General features: G+C 45.3%; 1 protein-coding gene across 2 annotated transcripts in view; it reads right to left on the bottom strand.

Moving 5' to 3' along the window:
• The window catches only part of CDIN1 (CDAN1 interacting nuclease 1), a 685,937-nt gene that overhangs the window by 305,301 nt on the left and 362,835 nt on the right, over window positions 1-17,801 (bottom strand). For both annotated transcript variants that reach the window (XM_082275090.1, XM_082275091.1), the window contains one exon: window positions 11,529-11,596. In XM_082275090.1, coding sequence (XP_082131216.1) covers window positions 11,529-11,596 — 68 coding nt within the window. The remainder of the gene's footprint in view (window positions 1-11,528; window positions 11,597-17,801) is intronic.

Genomic DNA, 17,801 nt, shown 5'->3' with positions numbered 1-17,801 from the left:
AACCTGCAGGCAGGTCCGACCGTCCCTGGAGGTTACCCGTGTCCACCTCAAAAAACCCCAAAAGGGGAGAGGGGGAACTGTACTTAACCTTCCATGGTGCGGGTAACACTCTAAACAGAATCCTTGCCACCCAAGTAGGGGAGCTGTCGGCCAAGGGACTGCTGCGATTTAGACCCGAGCCCGGTCGTATGCGACCCTGCGAGATGTTTAACTCACCAGCCAGCCTCTGTCTGTGAGGCTATTTTGCGGCCAACCTAGCGCATAGCTGCAGTCTGCCCACGCTCGCTGACTGTGCTGGGGGGATCACTCGATCTAGATTATCCATTAGCAGTTGATTGTAGATCTCCCGAGAAAAAAAACTAAAAAGGTGTAAGGAAGGAGAAAATAAAATTGCTAGGACCAGAGATATCCCAGCTGGGAGCCTAGGTCCTTACTTCTGACTAGACAGAATAAAACTGATTACCTAGAGAAGAGGGGGTTTATATACCAAGCTGAAAACGGCACATGGGCATAGCCAGGTGTAAATTGTGCTGCCTAGTCCTACTCCTGGAGGTGGCAATATAACTCAGTAGTCATAATTTATGGAGCGCTGTGTCCGTTGATGAATGAAAGAGAAATGTATTTTACTGGTCTTTAACCATGGGACATCCAAAAGCAGTCCAACTGAGGGGTCAGCAACACAGCAAACATGTGCCAACAGTTATCCACCTAACAGTTTGAGAAAGGCTTGACAGACTCCGCTTTTAGCATGCTACGCCCAAAACTGGCATCTGAAGAGGTCTTACCATCAATCCTGGTAAAAAGTTTAAGTGGTAGTAAACCCAAAACCAAAATTGTAACATATTGCAGCTTACCAATCATTAGATGTAGTGGCTCTATTAGATTTCTTATTTTAGGCTTTTTCTGTCTGTTTTCCCAAGGTGATATAACCAATAACACACCTCCTGTATTATACAGACACCACTCAGGATTAGGGAGCACAGGGGACAGATTTGAACAGCAGCATTTATATTCTGGGGGATGAAAGTGCTAGAAGTACTAGCAGATTTAAAGGATAAGTTCTGCTTCGGTAATATTTTACATGTTCCACACGTTTTTAGGGTGGAACATGTAACATGTTCCTGCTTCTTCAGTGTCTCTGTGATCCAAGCCCTCTGTGTGACAGCAGTACAGGGAGATGTTCCCTGTACCAGCTGTCACTTTTTGAAAAGAGTGCGGCCATGCAGGGCTCTGCCCCCACACAACCTCGTCATTCACAAGTTCTGCTGTACAGAGTTCAGCGCTTTTGCAACTGTCGGCTTGAAGTTCTCAATGAACTTCCACTGCACTGTTGAGCCCGGTGGTGGTCTATTGATTTTTCCTGTCAGTGGGGAAGTACGGGCATACAGCTCACACTGACAGTCTGCAGGAGACCTGAATGGCACTAGTGCAATGCTTTCCAGGCTTCTTAAAAAAAAAAAAAAAATAAAATGCACATTTTTTACCTGCGAAAAAAGGGCATTTATTATTTTTCCCAAAGGTGAACTTATCCTTTAAAAGAGATGAATGGATTTTTGTAAAATCTTACCGTAAAATCCTTTTCTCTTAGCTCATTGACAGACGTAGTCCTCGGTGATACACCACCTTCGGGTTATGTTGCCTCCACAGGAGCAGGACTAGACAGGAAATTAAAAAGCTCTGGCCACACCCTAGGGGCAGTCCCAGAGGGTATATCCTCTCTCTCTCTGCCTCAGCAAATCGGTTATGTGAAAAAGCAGTCTTTAGAGATTTTAACCCAACCCAACTCAAAAACAGAGGGGCGGGGACTACGTCTGTCAATGAGCTAAGAGAAAAGGATTTTACGGTAAGATTTTACAAAAATCCATTTTTCTCTAGCGCTCATTGACAGACGTAGTCCTCGGTGATACACCACCTTCGGGACGTCCCAGAGCAGTATCACAAATGAGGGGTGGGAAAATGGAAATCAAATCCCAATCTAGAAGGCCCAACCGGTGCCAACTAGAAGTTTACAATGCTCATCCTTAATGATGAGACTCAACAAAAAAGAGAAAAATTTCTTTTTTTTTTTCAAACAGAAAAAAACCCTCGAGGTAGACCACCGGTCTCCTCAAATTGCGGCCTGCAAAACCTTGCGGCCAAATGAGGCATCCGCCGATGCCGTCACATCAATTTTATAGAATTTTGTAAAGGTATGTACCGACGACCAGGTGGCCGCCTTACATACCTGGACCACTGATGCCTGATGGCGAAAGGCCCAGGAAGTACTGAGCGCTCGAGTGGAGTAACACTAACAGGGAACGGAGGACTCTGACCCTTAATAGAATAAGCCTGTACCACCGTTTGTCTAATCCATTTGGCAATGGTCGCGGCAGATGCAGGCAAACCCTTTCTGGGGCCATCCGTGATCACAAAAAGTGAATCCGTCTAACGGAATGATTCCGTAGCTTTCAGGTATACCCTGATTGCCCGAACCACATCTAAGGAATGCAACGCATGTTCCCGATGATGCTTGGGCTGAGGACACAAGGAAGGTAGTACAATATCTTCATTCAGATGAAAATCTGAAACCACCTTAGGAAGAAAAGATGGCTTAGGATGAAGTACTACCTTATCCCTATGAATCACTAGGTATGGGGACTGGCATGATAATGCAGCCAGTTCTGACACCCTGCGAGCAGAAGTAATAGCCACCAAGAAGGCCACCTTCTGGGATAAAGTAAGCAAGGGAATCTCCCTGATGTTTTCAAAGGGAGGTTTCTGTAGAACCGACAAAACCAAATTAAGATCCCAGGGCGGTAAGGGCGCGCGGACTGGAGGAGCCAGGTGCCGCACCCCCTGGATGAAATTCCGCACCAAGGACTTGGTAGCTAAAGGTTTCTTAAAGAAGATTGCTAATGCTGAAACTTGACCCTTGATGGTGCTCAAGGCTAGCTTCTGCTCAACCCCTTGTTGCAAAAAGGCCAATATTCGAGTCACCGAATAGGTACGTGGAGGAAATCCTAAAGATTCGCACCACGCAATATAAGTCTTCCATGTGTGATAATAGACCTTGCTGGAATTCGCTTTCCTTGCTTTAATAAGGGTAGGAATGACTGAAGTAGACAAACCTCTGTCCTTCAGTACTTGGGTCTCAATGGCCAGGCCATTAAACCCAGCGACTGTAAAGCATGATGGTAAATTGGTCCTTGAGACCACAGACACTCCCTGAGACGAAGTTCCCACGGAACGTCTGCGACTAGCATGTCCAAGTCGGCCAGGCCGGCTTGAGGAGGCCAGCCTAGAATTTCTAGGACCACTGGCACTGATAGAATCTGAACCAGGCGTCCCTAGAGGTATCTGGCCCCGACCATCCGAGAAAGTCTGGTCGTTTTCTGTTCCCACACATTTATCAGATACCTGATTGTTATCAGGAAGGGTGATCTTTTCTGGTTGAACCTCAGGGACCGAAGTCACCCGACTAGAGGCTACTTGGCCTATCTGGTCAACCAGATCCGATTCCTGTGAGGTATAGGGACTAATCTTAGGAAAAGGTAAAGGAAAAGATCTATTCAGGGAACGGTAACTACCGCTTCCTGTAGTACTTAAATGTTGGAAGGGAAGAATCGCACCGGTAGTAGTGGTTGAAGCTCGATCTAATGTCCTGAATACCAGTGAAAACGTCCCCCCACCCTGAAACCGGGTGGGGGCGCACCTTCAGGCTGTGTACTCCTTTGCTTCGGGTTTGGCTGGGTTGGTCCTCTGCTTGTCCGACCAGCCCTTCTTGAACCCTCCTGGAGGAGTCTTGCCTTTCCCGCTAGTACCAGCCGGGCGCCCTTTATGGGCGGTAAAGAAAGGTCCTCGCTTGTTGCGAGGTCCCTTAGCTTTAGCAGCCTGTGGCAAAAAAGTGCTCTTGCCCCCAGTGGCATCCTTGATGATTTCATCTAGGTTGGCCCCAAATAGACGATTCCCCTGAAAAGGGAGATTTGTCAAGGTCTTTTTGGAACCTAGGTCAGCTGACCAGCATTTTAACCACAGCACACGTCTGAGGATCACCGCTGACATAGATGCATGCCCTAATAAGGGAGTAGTGTCCAAGGCTGCGTCACAGATAAACTGTAGCCCTTGTATAATCTGTTCCATCAAATCAGATGTCTCCTGGGGAATATCTTTTCCCCTAAGGTCTTGGCGTACCATTTTCGCCCATTCCGTAAGTGTCTGGGAAACTAGACCAATAACAATTACTGGTCTAAATGCTGACCCTATCAGAGAGAAGATGGTGCGGGACTCTGCTTCCATCTTTCGATCCACCGGATCCTTAAAGGACGAAGTGTCCTCCACTGGGATAACCGTGGCTTTATTCAGCCTGGAAATAGGTGGATCCACCACTGGTGGTACCGTCCATTTCTTAATGATGGATTCCTCAAACGGATAGCGTCTAGCAATACGCTTGGAAATAGTAAAAGGTACGTTTAGAATGCTCCCATTCTCCTTTAATCTGATTACCGAAACATTTGGGTACAGGAAAAACCTTCACCGTTTTGATGGGCTTATTAGTACCAAAAGGAATCTCTGTTTCAGTTGCCTCTGCCGGTAAAGCCTCAAGTTTTAAGGTTTCCTGCACTGCCACAACTAGTGCGTCCACCAATGCTTCTTCCTGAATTATAGCAGGAGAAGAAGCGTCCTCCTCACTGTCTGAGGGGGCTTTACCTGGGATAACAGCCTTTGCAGAGGAACCTGCAACTGCAGTGACCATCTCTGAATCAGAGTCAGAGGTGTCAGATAGTATAGGGGTAGGCGGGGGTCGCTTCCTTGACCCCCGTCCCTGACAGGCCGCCTCCACCCGAGCCACCATAGACTCCAAAATTGCTGTAAATGACTCTACACTCTGTGCACCGACGGGTCCCGTGGCCCCCTCGAGGGAAACAGGTGGGGGAATATGTGTGGCAGGGTCCATGATAATTCCAGTCACTTCCTGGATAATATAATTCAAAAATAAAAAACTTTTTTTTTTTTTTCAGACCCCCAGCGCCACAAAAAGCCCCTTAGTGTTACCTGCTAGGGATCCCTATCGATCGAGAGAGAGATAGACCCCCAGGCTCACCACTTGATGCTCAGAGTTTAACTGCAACAGGTTACAGCGCTGTCTTGACAAACAGGAAGTCTTTTGGCTGGCTGCCCAGGAAGAAAGGAGGCGGCTCCGCCCCTCTGCACGCCTTCCGGCGCCTCCCCTAGCTCCACGAGGTGTTTGGATCACCTCAAACATGGCCGCCCCCATGCTGGAGACACGAGGCTACGCCAAAATGGCGGCTCGTGCGATCCAGCAAAAAAAATGGCGGCGGCCTGTACTGAATAGCGGTGTGCTGCAGGGCACACAACACTCTCTCTGCATGGGGATTTGGCGTGGTTGGCGGTACCGGCCCTGGCGGACCGCATGGCCATTCGGGAGGCCTGCTAATAGCTGGAGATCTGATTAGGAAGGCAGTCTACATGTCCGTGGCTTCTGACTGGTAGGTAGCTTATTCTTATCACCGTAAGATTCCCAGAATGACACAGATTATAATCTTTTTAACATGTATACAATTAGATTGTTAGCTCCCAAACCAAGCCTCCTGGCTTTTTGCACATAAAATCACACTCAAAGTAGGAGGATCTGTGTCATTTATAGGATAGAGAGGGACTCTATCTTACCATACAGAGAGGGGCCCGCGTTCACCACAAGACCCGTCAGGGGAAAAGGGGGAACATACTACTCACCATACCGGAACCAGGCGGGCACCAACTCCTGACAGTACCCCTCTCCACCGGGGCGGGAGGGCTGTCGACCGATATGGACGCCGTGACTCATGGTCTTTGGCGTTTCAGCGAGACGTTTAACTCGCGGGGTCAGTCCTTTAATGGGACTTTGTCGCGGCCGACCCAGCGCGGAGCTATGGCCTGCACGCGCTCGTAGGCTGAACTGGGGTGACCACCGGATCTCAACATCCAGCCCGTCGCCCAGTTCAGCTCTCTTGCTTGAAGATCTCACAGGAACACTGGAGAAAAAAAGCTGTCTAAAAAATCCTTTAAGAAAAAAATCTTGCCAGGACCTAAGATCCCAGCAAGGTATCTAGGTCCTTACTCCTAACTAGACAGAAAATAACTGATTTGCTGAGGCAGAGAGAGAGAGGATATACCCTCTGGGACTGCCCCTAGGGTGTGGCCAGAGCTTTTTAATTTCCTGTCTAGTCCTGCTCCTGTGGAGGCAACATAACCCGAAGGTGGTGTATCACCGAGGACTACGTCTGTCAATGAGCGCTAGAGAAATATGGATTTTTAAAATTTTTTTTTTTTCATACTCACCCAGGTTGTTGCAGCATCAGTCGGATGCTGCATCTGTCCCCCCCGCATATAACACTGAAAACTGAGCGATCGAACACCACCGATTGCTCAGTTCTCACAGCTCTGTGAGCAGAGAGCTCCTGGCTGTCAGTCAGCAGCTCTCTGCTCTGCCCCCTCCTTGCTCACTAGAGCACTGGGCTGTGGAGGGGTGGGAGCTGTCGGCTCAGGCTCTTAGCGGCTCCCTGAGAGGCAGAGCAGGATGTCGGCCCAGGCATGTGGGCGGATCATGACTCCACGATCGTGATGACGTCAGCAGAGAGCAGACTTCAGACCGGTCTATGCTGAAAACGGGTCACAGGAGTGCGAAACACACTGCACTCCTGTGATCCATAGGAGAAGAAAAGCCAAATGAGCTTTGGCTGAACTTCTCCTTTAAATACAGTAACAAATTTAAGCTAAACTTCAGCTAATACTCATAATCAGGTGCAGTAAAGTGTTTTTTTCCTTTTGGGATAAAGGTTTTAAATAAATAAAAGTTGATCATTTTAAGCACCCCTGTCAGTGTTAAATGGTCTGTCTCATCCTTGTAGTTGCAAGAGTGCTTTTCTGTTGAAAAACAACAGACTGACTGGCTGGGTCAACAGGTGAAAATAGAAGAACCCTAAAAAAGGAAACGGATGCAGCAACCACATTTAAGAATTAGTAAGCTAAGAAGTTTGATAAGGTCTGTGGATCATGGACAAAGGCCTAAATTTGGGGGGACTATAGGTATTCTGGCATAGCAGGTATTATTGATAGATGTCTGATGTCACTCCCCTGCTCCCCAGCCCGGCCTTTCTCTATTCCCCCCTCCCTTCCCCTGGCCTTCCCACCCTTCTCTTCCTTGCTAGCTCATTCCCCGTGTAATCCCTGGTTTGCAAACCTGCTTAATATTTATGCTTGTTTGCTCAACAAATAATTGCTTAAGCCTGGTGTACTACTTACCCAGCATGTAGTGTACTATGTATATACTGATTAGAACTTACTACGAGTTGTAGATTGTTTTAATTATATTGTACTGTACTCTGTGCCTCATGATTTTCTTGTTTTTCTGTTTGATGTATGTAATCTATTTAATTTGTGAAATTAATGAAAACATGTCTGGTAAAAATAATAATAAAAAAAGAATTGGTACGCTGCAATATAATACCATGTTTGATTTTGGGTTTAATACTGCTTTAACAAACATTAATAGAAGACCAGGTGGCAGCATTGCAAATATGATGAACTGATGCCCAATGCTGAAAAACCTATGAAGAACGAATGCATCTGGCATAGTGATACCTATTACAGAAGGGAGCAACCCTATCTTTTAGACCATACGCTTGAATAATGACTACTGTGATCTACATAGCAATAGTGGAGTGAGTGGAAGAAACCCTCAGGAAATACAAAGAGGCTAGAGTCGAGAGGTAGATTCTCACGGCAGGTACCTAGTCAAGAGTGAAAGAGAGAAATTTCTTTGATATGTTTTGGAACAGGACATAAGGAGGTTAGGACAATTTCCTGGTTGAGGTGGTAGAAGGAAACCTATTAGGAACAAAAAAGGCTTTTGGCCTCTTTTTCTTGCACCATGCAAATGAGGCCTTCCAGGTGCTATGATAGACTTTTCAAAATGTTGGCTTCCTAGCCTTAAAGTAATGACTGAATATGACAGGCCCCTGTCCCTTACGACCTGAGCTTCCACACCCATGCCAATAAAGCCAGAGACCACGCAGAGACACAGAATGGAAGACCAACCCTCGGGACAGAAGGGCTTACAGACAGTCTGCCTGCAGTCTAAGTATGTACCACATCATAAGCCAATTTGGGGCATTGAGAATCACCTCCACCTTGATCCTGTGGAACATATGTGGGTGAAGCTTGAGAGCCGGAAAGGCACAGATCAGGTGGAGCTGATCTCACAGAGTCACCAGAGCATCTACTGCAAAAGTCTGAGGGTCCTTGGACCTGGTGACAAACCTGTTCAGTTTATTGTTGAATATGGAATGCAGAAGATACAAGTCTGGCTTACCCCACCTGCAGCAAAGAACTTGGAACACCTCTGGACAGAGGGCTCGTTCCCTCAGATCCAGACATTGATGAATGAGAAAGTCTGCCTTTCAGTTCCTAATGCCTGGGATGCAGACAGCAGACAGGGCTGGAACATGCAGTTCTGCCCAAGAGAGGATCAAATCCACTCCTTTTTGAGTGGTGCAATGTCTAGTGCCTTCATAATGGTTGATGTTGGCCAAAACTATGGCACTGTCCAAGTGGATACTTGTCAAGTGACTTAACAAAGGTTTGTCCCAGGGCAAGAAGATCCCAGACAGGTTTATATCCAAAAGGCTACCCAAAACCCTCATGCAGGCAAAAATTTAAGGGTCGACCCTGGGACAAAAATGCCTGTGTCTGATAGTGGAGGGAAGGAGGGTTGTCCCAGGGAAAGAAGGTTCCAGACAGGTTCATATCCAAAATCAGGCTAACTAATCGGTGAGTTTGTTCCAGAGAGGTCTCCCCGGGGGGTTAGGGATCTAACTGATTCTCTGCAGAGTCTTTTCTGTCCTCTGGATATTGGACTGATCCTTTTAAAAAAGTGTTTCTCCAAGTAATCTACAATGTAAATTCCCAGAGAATGTAGCAAAGCTAGGATTGGGCCAAGCATTTTTGTGCAAACTTGGGCAGGCAAGAGGGACAGGCAATCAATTGTTAAGAGGCTTATAGCCCACTGCAAAAACACAGATAGCATTATTAAAGGAGGAAACAAGAGAATGTGCAAAGAGGCATCCTAGATGTCTGCTAGAGCCAGAATATTGCCTGGAAGGGAGGGAGGCAATAACCAGCCTAGCTGAATGCATTTTTAACTTTTGAACCCACAGAAAAAAGAAAAAAGTTTGAAACTCCTGTTTTTGGCCCAAAAGGTCAACTTACACTGACCTGGGACCAGAAGGTCAACTTACACTGACATGTGGGGGTGACCCCATCACTTTGAAGAAACCTTGTAGCCAGACTTGACTGCCTTAGAGGACCACTTCTTCCAAACAAAGTGTGTTCCAGACTTAGGCTTGGAGCTAGAGGCCTGAGAGAGGAAAACTAAACTTGTTCTAAGTTCAAGGTCTACTTCTGTGGGATGAGAGTACTCTTAACTCCTGTGATCTCCTTTATGTACTTCCAAGAAAAAAAGAGACAGGTGTTTTCTGTCAAAGGGCAGTAAGTCACGTGGTTTCTCTGCACAGGAGTTCCACTGACCAGCATTTGAGCCTAAAGATCCTCTGCACATGGACAAACAGCAGGCTCAATCTGGAGATTGGCAAAATGTGTTCACCTAGCCATTAAACAGTAGCATAGGGCTAAAGGAAAAAAGCTCTAGGTGGTGGTGAATGGAGGGATCCATTAAGGTGGAGAAAGTTTCTCGGGACTCTGGTTCAGCAGCCTATGGTGGATGGCACAGAAGACTTTGAGCTTCCCTTTCCACAGAAGCAAAGGCTTTGCACATGGCAGATCAGAAGTTCAGGTGCAAGGGGGTCAGTGGGATTCACTGGCTAACACTCAGCTGGTGGCTTTGGAGTGGGGGAAAAGTAGGGCTGAGGCTAACTGGGAGTGGGAGGGGTTTTATGGGGGATGCTTCTACAGCTTTGTTTTTGCCAACATCAAAAATTCAGCTGGTTCAGCAGGGACCACAGAATTTTGATACAACTATGGACATTTCTGCTAGAGAGAGGCCGATTTAACAATCGGCATCTCCTGAATGGGAATGTTGGAAATCTTTAATTCAATCCGCACATGCAGCTAATCTGCTGCAGCATTAATCAGTGTATTCTGACAGCGCAGGAGTCCCACTGTTAGAATACAACAGCACAGCGGGGAGGATTCCTTCACCCACCTCAAATGTGTGGATGGGGGGAACCCATTCCTTTTTTCTGATCGGTTGGCTGGCTGATAGAAAAAAAACCAAAACGATCCATCTATGACCAGCTTAACTGTGGTTCTCAGTTAATTATATCCTCATTGATAAGCTGTAAAGGTTTTAAATGCGTCACCTATGGACAATTTTGGGTATCAACGTATATTGTCCTTTCCTGACGCACACAATTTTGAAGCTTTACATATTTGGGATCTATCTACTCAACACAGTCATCCTTCATATTTTACAAAAAAACATCACAGAGATGGAATTTCATGTTCTAGGTAACAGTGAGCAACCACAATAAGAGGTGCCATGGAGAGTAAACAATTATCAGGTTTAGAAGCATTTTATTGTTCAACCCATTTTAGCTAGGTGCGAGGTGTTGACTTTTTTAAGGAGACAAGTTGTGGGTTGAATGTAATACAATACAGATAGTAGGCTCAGTTTACACAAAGCTAACATACCAGGAAAATGATCTTTATTTAAAAAAAAAAAAAAAAAAACTGTCCATTTGGTAAAGCTGCTCTTGTAGTCTTTTTTAACCAGCAACATGACATCCTCTATGTCGGCGATAGCGAACCTTGGCAACCTAGATGTTTTGGAACTACATTTCCCATGATGGTTATTTATACTGCAGAGTGCATGAGCATCATGTTGCAAAACATCTGGGGTGCCAAGGTTTGCCATCACTGCAATAAACGGAACCTGTATATTTCTTACTTGGCACACTGGCCTCTAAATGAGCCCATGTAAGAATATAGTTACATAGTAGGTGAGGTTGAATAAAGACAATAGTCCATCCAGTTCAACCTGTGTAGGTGTGTGTGGCTGTAATCATCTCACATACCCCTGAATGTTCTGATCCTTGAGATGTAAGTCTAAGAGTCTTTTGAAAGCCACCATACTACCCGCAGAAACCACCTCTTGTGGTAGAGAATTCCACAATCTTGTAGCCCTAACAGTAAAGAACCCCCCACGTTGCCTGAGGTTAAAACGCTTCTCCTCTAATCGCATTGTATGCCCTCGAGTCCTCATGCAATCCCTTCTACTGAACAGCTTTTTTTCTAAGCTGGGATCCCCATTAAGATATTTATAAATTGCTATCATGTCCCCCCTCAGACGTCTCTTTTACAGGGAGAATAAATCGAGCGATTGTAGACGCTCTTCATAGTCAAATATAAGAGATAAACATAATTTTATAACTTATTCAATTGCAGATATGATTATATACATTACAATAATAGGACTGAAAAAGTTGGAATTTGGTTTTAAAGTAATTCTTGTTTACCCTTTAAATATGTCTTACCTAAAAACGCCAGATTCTTCTCCATCAGTTTTTCTCTCAAAAGCACTTCATGTTCATAACCAATAGCACTAAAACACCAGGTGGTCAAGGAAATAAGATACTTGCAGTGAATTTAAACATACAGATATTTATGTTTAGTACACACACCACTGCCCAAGTCTAACATATTCACTATACATGGCGGTGATGTAATTGCATATACATGATGTCACATCTGTTTGATATTATAACCTTTGAAAGGCAGAACTAAACCTTCCTAGCCTATGCAGCCAAGTAAGCTGCCATTTTAGACCCATTTCACACTGATGCAGTGCAGCACTGCAAACATAGCGCAGTGTACCTGTGCCTTTGGTGTGGGTTAGTTGCACTTTCCCATAGTTCTAATATGTTCCATGGTTTTGGTGCACTTTCTGAAAGCCATAGCCTGTTTTAAATCTGCAGTTGCCATGCTGCTGCACGTGACCATTTATGACTCCAACAATTACAGCCCGGTTGAAAGCACTAGAAAATGTGAGTGTCATCATTCATGGCATACAGACCTGACAGCGGGGGGTTTTACACACATTTTCAGTGGCTACCGCCACCTGGATTGTGTGCACATCTGACAAGCAGACTCCTGCCTGTTAGATGGACGCATTTGGGTGGCTGTGCTGCCACCCGATTGCTTCCACACACCCTCCCGGTAATGGGACTGACATAGTGGATGCTGCCAGGTAGAAGGGAGAGAGAAGAGCTGTCAGACATCTGCTTTCCTCCCCTCCTTGTTGTTTACCTGGAAAGCGACGTGTTTGACGTCACTTCTGGGTCAGCCTCTCAGTGTCCCTGGCCAGCATAACTGGGGAAGAATGTATTGCAATGCCATCTGCACTGCATTACTATCAGTGGAGTAAAGGGGAGATGTCTTATTAAAGAGAACTTGTCACCAAAAAATCATCACAAAAGGGGACATTTTGTCCCCTATGTGATGAAAAAAGAAAAGTTAAGGAAAAGAAAAAGAAATAGTACAAAATTTTAAGTTACACCCCAGCACACAAAATCCGCCTCAATTATGTAACGCGTGTGTCGGGGGCGCATATGCATGAAAACATCGATAGGGATACACGGCACACCAGAGTGAGAGTAATATTTCTAGCATCAGACCTCCTCCACGACACTAAACTGGTGACCTATAGGGGGCTTTTGAAGTGTTGGCTAAGGAAAATATAGGGTACTGAGGTTTGTCACCATTTTATGGACGCACGCTAATTTAAGGTTTGGCATGTTGGGTATCTATTTACTCAGTGCAACCTCATCTTTTAGATTTTACCACAAAATTGGATAATAGTTTACGTTTGTATGCCCTAAAACTAACTTTAATGTATTTTAATGTATTTTTACGGAAATTTTGTATTTCCTAGACCTTTACGGTAATATCATGTGACATTAAAAATTGGAACTACAACTATTTTATTCTCTAGGGTGTCTGTTTTCAGAAAATGTATAATGTTTGGGGGGTTTTATGTAATCTTCAGGGCTAAAATGATTTTTTAAGCATGTGTGCAAAAAATGCAATAACCGCTCTGGCAGGGAAAGGGTTAAAACATTGACAGTAGTCGTGTCAGTAGGGCAGTTGTTGGTGTCAGTCAGTAGAGCAGTGGACAGTGTCAGTAGTTTCAATTGTTACATTTTTTTTACCAGTTTATACTTTTTAACATTTTCTACACTTATTTTTCTACAAGTTGTTTTGGGAGCCCGTTAGGAGAGTTTGGTGAAATATCAGGGGTCTAAACTGATGTCTCACTTTTGAGAAAGAGAAAGGGACTGAGGACAAAGATTCCCCAGTCCTTTTCTCTGCAGCCTCAGCTGCACTAGACAGTGAATGAATGGTAAATGCTCTGTGCTGAGTTCCTGCTCATTCACAAACTGAAGCCTAGGAAACAGTTTACTATGCTTAGAATAAGATCAGTTCTGCCCAAACTATTGCACAGAGTAGGTACAAATATATGTTAAAAAAAAAAAAAAAAGATTCTTTACAATCACTTTAACTAGGGGACCAATGCATGTGACACCTTGCACAAAGGCATAAACCAAGTAATGTGAAGCAATTGGTCCTTGAAAAAGGACCACCAATGCCAAAATCTGACTCTTGATTGTACTTTACGCCAGTCCCAGATTCATTTCAGACTGGAGAAAAGTCAGGATGCAACTAAACATACTTTCGAGGATATAATCCCATAACCTCATGCCAAGCACATAAGTTTTCCAAGTCCTATGGTAAATCTTCCTTGAAGTCCCCTTCTTAGCCTTCAGCAGGGAAAGAATGACTCCGAGACTTTTCTTTCTCTCAAGACTCTGCCTTCAACAGCCATGGCATTAAAGAATGGAAGATTGAACAATGATAAAGGAGGTCAAGTGGATCCACTGACATTTTCACAATGTTGGAATACCAAGTTCTCTGTGGCCAGGCCGGGGGATCAGAATCACTGAAATTCCTTACACTTAGATTCTGCAAAACAGATGAGGTAGAAGCTATAATGGCGGGAAGGCATAAATTAGGTAGAACTGGTCCCACAGTGTAACCAGAGCATCTACTGCAAACATTCAAGATTCCCTAGACTTGGAGACAAACCTATTCAGCTTTGCATGCAACTTACATGCCAGAAGATCCATATCTGGAGTTTCCCACTGTAGGCAGAGCTCCTCAAACACTCCTGGGTTAAGTGCCCACTCATCCAGAGACAGCTGCTGATGGCTGAGGAAATCCATCTGCCAATTTTCCATGCCAGAAATGTGGATGAGGGACAGTGCGGGAACAAAGTTCCATCCAAGACAGGATGAGATCAACTTCCTCCTGGACCGCCCAACTTCTGGTACTTCCCTGATGATTTATGTACACCACTGCAGTGGCACTGATCAACTAAACCCTCACTGGGTGGTCCTTCAGCTGTACTAACCAATGCAGCAGGGCAAGGCAAAAATACCTAAATTTTAGAATGTTGATTGGCAACAGCCTCTCCTGTGGTGACCACGTTCCCTGGAACGATAGATTGTCCAGGACTCCACCCAAGGCCACCAAATTGGCATCCCTTATTAGGGCCCTCTGAAATAGAGTGAAACAATTTTCCCATCTCTAGCATCCATGAGGAGATCCATTTCAGACACAGTCTTGTGCTGGGGAGTAACAACATAGGGGAATTCAACAACTCTTTCCTCCAATCCCATATTGCATTACATTCTGTTAGGGGGGCTTGGAATGAAACTAGGCAAAGGGCACTGCCTCGAAGGAGGCTACCAGCTTTTCCATAACCCTCACGCAAAGGTGAATCAAAAGATTTGTTAGCATCTTGAGCAAGTCCACCTCAGAGCAATAAATTTGTTCAGAGGGAGGATGACTCTTGCTTGGGTGGTATTCAGGGTCAGGCCCTGGAGTGAGAGCCATATGAGAAACACTGGTCTCCAAAAGCAAAGTGTATTGCTCCATCAGAAGTTGTCTAGGTACCGTATAAAAGGGACACCCCTTATACACAAGAGCCCCAGAACCAGAGTCCCAGGACCAGAGCCCAAGCCTTGGTGAACACTCTGAGCAGAGGACAGCAGGAATGACAGGACCTAGAAAATAAAATGGTAGGCGTTGCATATTTTTATGTTACAAGCTATTTGCGCAGCAGGTTTTTAAATGCAATTTTTGGGAAAAAAATACACTTTAATTAATTTTTTTTTCACAATAAAGGTTTATTGAGTTTTAAAAATTGTAACAAAACAGTTAATGAATTTTAATGCACAAAAACACAATACCAATTTCTGGTAAAATATAAAAGATGATGCTATGCCAGAGTAAATAGATACCAAACATGTCATGCTTTAAAATTGCGTCCACCTGTGGAATGCCCCTAATTTACGGTACCTAGAAACTTCCATAACCAAATACTTTATTAGCCTTTACAGGTTACCAGTTTAGAGTCATACAGGAGCTCTGGCGCTAAATTTATTGCTCTTGGTCAGACGTTTCCGGTGATACCGTGTGGTGCGATCGCAGTTTACATATGCGTACCGGACTTTCGTGTGAGTTTATATTTGTGCATGGACACAAGGAAATGGGGGAGCCTTAACTTATTCTAAAAAAAATTTTTAACACTATACCTTTAATTTTTTTTTTTTTTTAATCAACATATTTGCCATTACAAGGGATGAACAACATTCATTGTAATAGCATGGGCCATAATAGTTCCTCTTTATGGAGAGATCTGGGGTGTATTAGATCTCTCCTCTGGCCTTCAATGCAGCCATGTACTGTAGACACAGATTGGTCTGATCGTCTGCTTTACTGGCCGGTAATGGCCAGGTAAACAAAGAGCTGAAACTGATGTCACACAACGGGAGGAACAACATTTCTCTCCCTGTGTGCCCATAGCCAGATATCGCCGGTTGCATCCTTAATGGGCTCCCCGATAGCACAGTACAGCCCGGTAAAGGCGGAGGCAGGTGCAACCCCCTTTCGCCACCTTTTAAAAAAACAATACAGCAGCTCTTTAGCTGCTAGGACTATTTTTACTTTGTAGAGAATCGCCGGCCCTAAAAAATTAGGTCTCTATCAAGGCTGCAGCGATGATCAAGATATCCCCCTTCCCGTCCGAGGATGTTTATAAACGTACAGCGGATGGGAAGTGGTAAATAAAGTCTTCAGTTGTTTGTCTGAGACATCTTTAAATTCCAGGAATCATCCACTGAAAGCATACACCATTTCCTAGTGAACTCACTTTCCATGGGGTATTGCTGAGCAAACCTTTTTGGCAGAACAAACATCTTGTCAAGGTGAGCCCAGTCTGTGTACAAACCATCCTTTAAATGAGAATGTACAGGAAACTACTGAGGATGTTCTGGTGGATGCCATGATCTAAATACTGTAACCTTTGGAGAAGAGGATTTAGGAAGCGGCAAATTCAAATTAGTCAAGATAACTTCCATGAGAAAATTTACAAAGGCCTTTTGGGTCTGAGATAAAATCTGACCCTGGGGTTCATTAGGAGTAGACTTCTCAGATGAGTCTTCAGAATCTCCTTCACTCTCATCTTTGTCCAAAAATTCCATGAGTCACCAGAGGGACCCCACAAAAAGTGTAACACACTGCAAAGGGACAACCTCCACCGCGCTGGCAGCACCACCTGGTCGACAGGCACAAAGCACCGAGCCCTAAGCAGAGAGGGAGAGTACCCCACCAGACTCACCACCCACCAGAAACAGGCATCTGCAGCCACCAGGATAATCTGCACTCTATGTGCAACGATAAGGAAGTGAAAAGATCCAAAAGTCAGCACCAAAGGATGAGGAGGGGCTCCCACCGCCAAAATTGCCACCCACAGGGCTCTAACGTCATGGCCGCCGCTATTTTCAATGGCAAACAACCGCAAAATGGCCGCCGAACTAAAAGAAACACACAGCAAAATGGCAGCCCTGTGTGGCACTACAAGGCTCCCAGGGACCCAGACCTCAAGAACAGGCTCAGGCAGTGGACCAGACCACCCACACAGCCACAGCATAAGTGGAGGGGGGGTAGAATGGGGGACAGATGAAGGGGGGGTGCCTGAGGGGAGGGGAACCCGGGTGTCTGGCCGTCCCAAGTTGGGGCGCACGTCCACCCCAAAACCTTCCAGGGGGAAAGAGGGGACCAACTACTCACCATACTAGGAACCAGACAGGCACCGCTCCAAACAGACCCCCTCGCCATTGAAATGAGGGTCTGTTGGCCAGGAGGAACACTGAGACTTGGCACGAGACCCGGCCGTATGCGACCACGCGAGGTGTTTTATTCGCAGGCGAGTCCCTGTCCCGTGGGCTATGTCCTGGCTGACCTAGCGCGGACCTGAGGTTTGCGCCCGTTCACTGGCCAGACTGGGGTGACCACTGGATCTAGATTATCAAGCCTGTCGCCTAAAAGAAAAAATTTGCTAGGACCAGAGATCCCAGCAAGGAACTAGGTCCTTACTCCTGACTAGGCAGAAAAAAAAAAACTGAGTACCTAAAGCAGAGAGAGGGAGTATACCCCCTGGGACTGCCCATAGGCGTAGCCAGATTGGAGAGGAGAGTGTCCTACTCCTGTAGGGGGCAGTATAACCCAATAGTTATGAAGATCAGGAGCTGTGTCCGTCAATGAATGAAAAAGAAATATCTTATTTAACTTATCGAAAAATTACACAAATGTAATACAATATAACAAAATTTAACAATGTAAACTTTTAAAATTCACTAAAACTGATTTTTTGCAGGGCATGCATGCGTACACATAATTCCCTGTGT

The sequence above is a fragment of the Pelophylax lessonae genome (genome assembly GCF_965119305.1).
Source record: "Pelophylax lessonae genome assembly, chromosome: 13".
NCBI classification, from domain to species: domain Eukaryota; kingdom Metazoa; phylum Chordata; class Amphibia; order Anura; family Ranidae; genus Pelophylax; species Pelophylax lessonae.
Note: the sequence above shows the minus strand (reverse complement) of the source record. Positions and strands in the feature narration are given on the sequence as shown.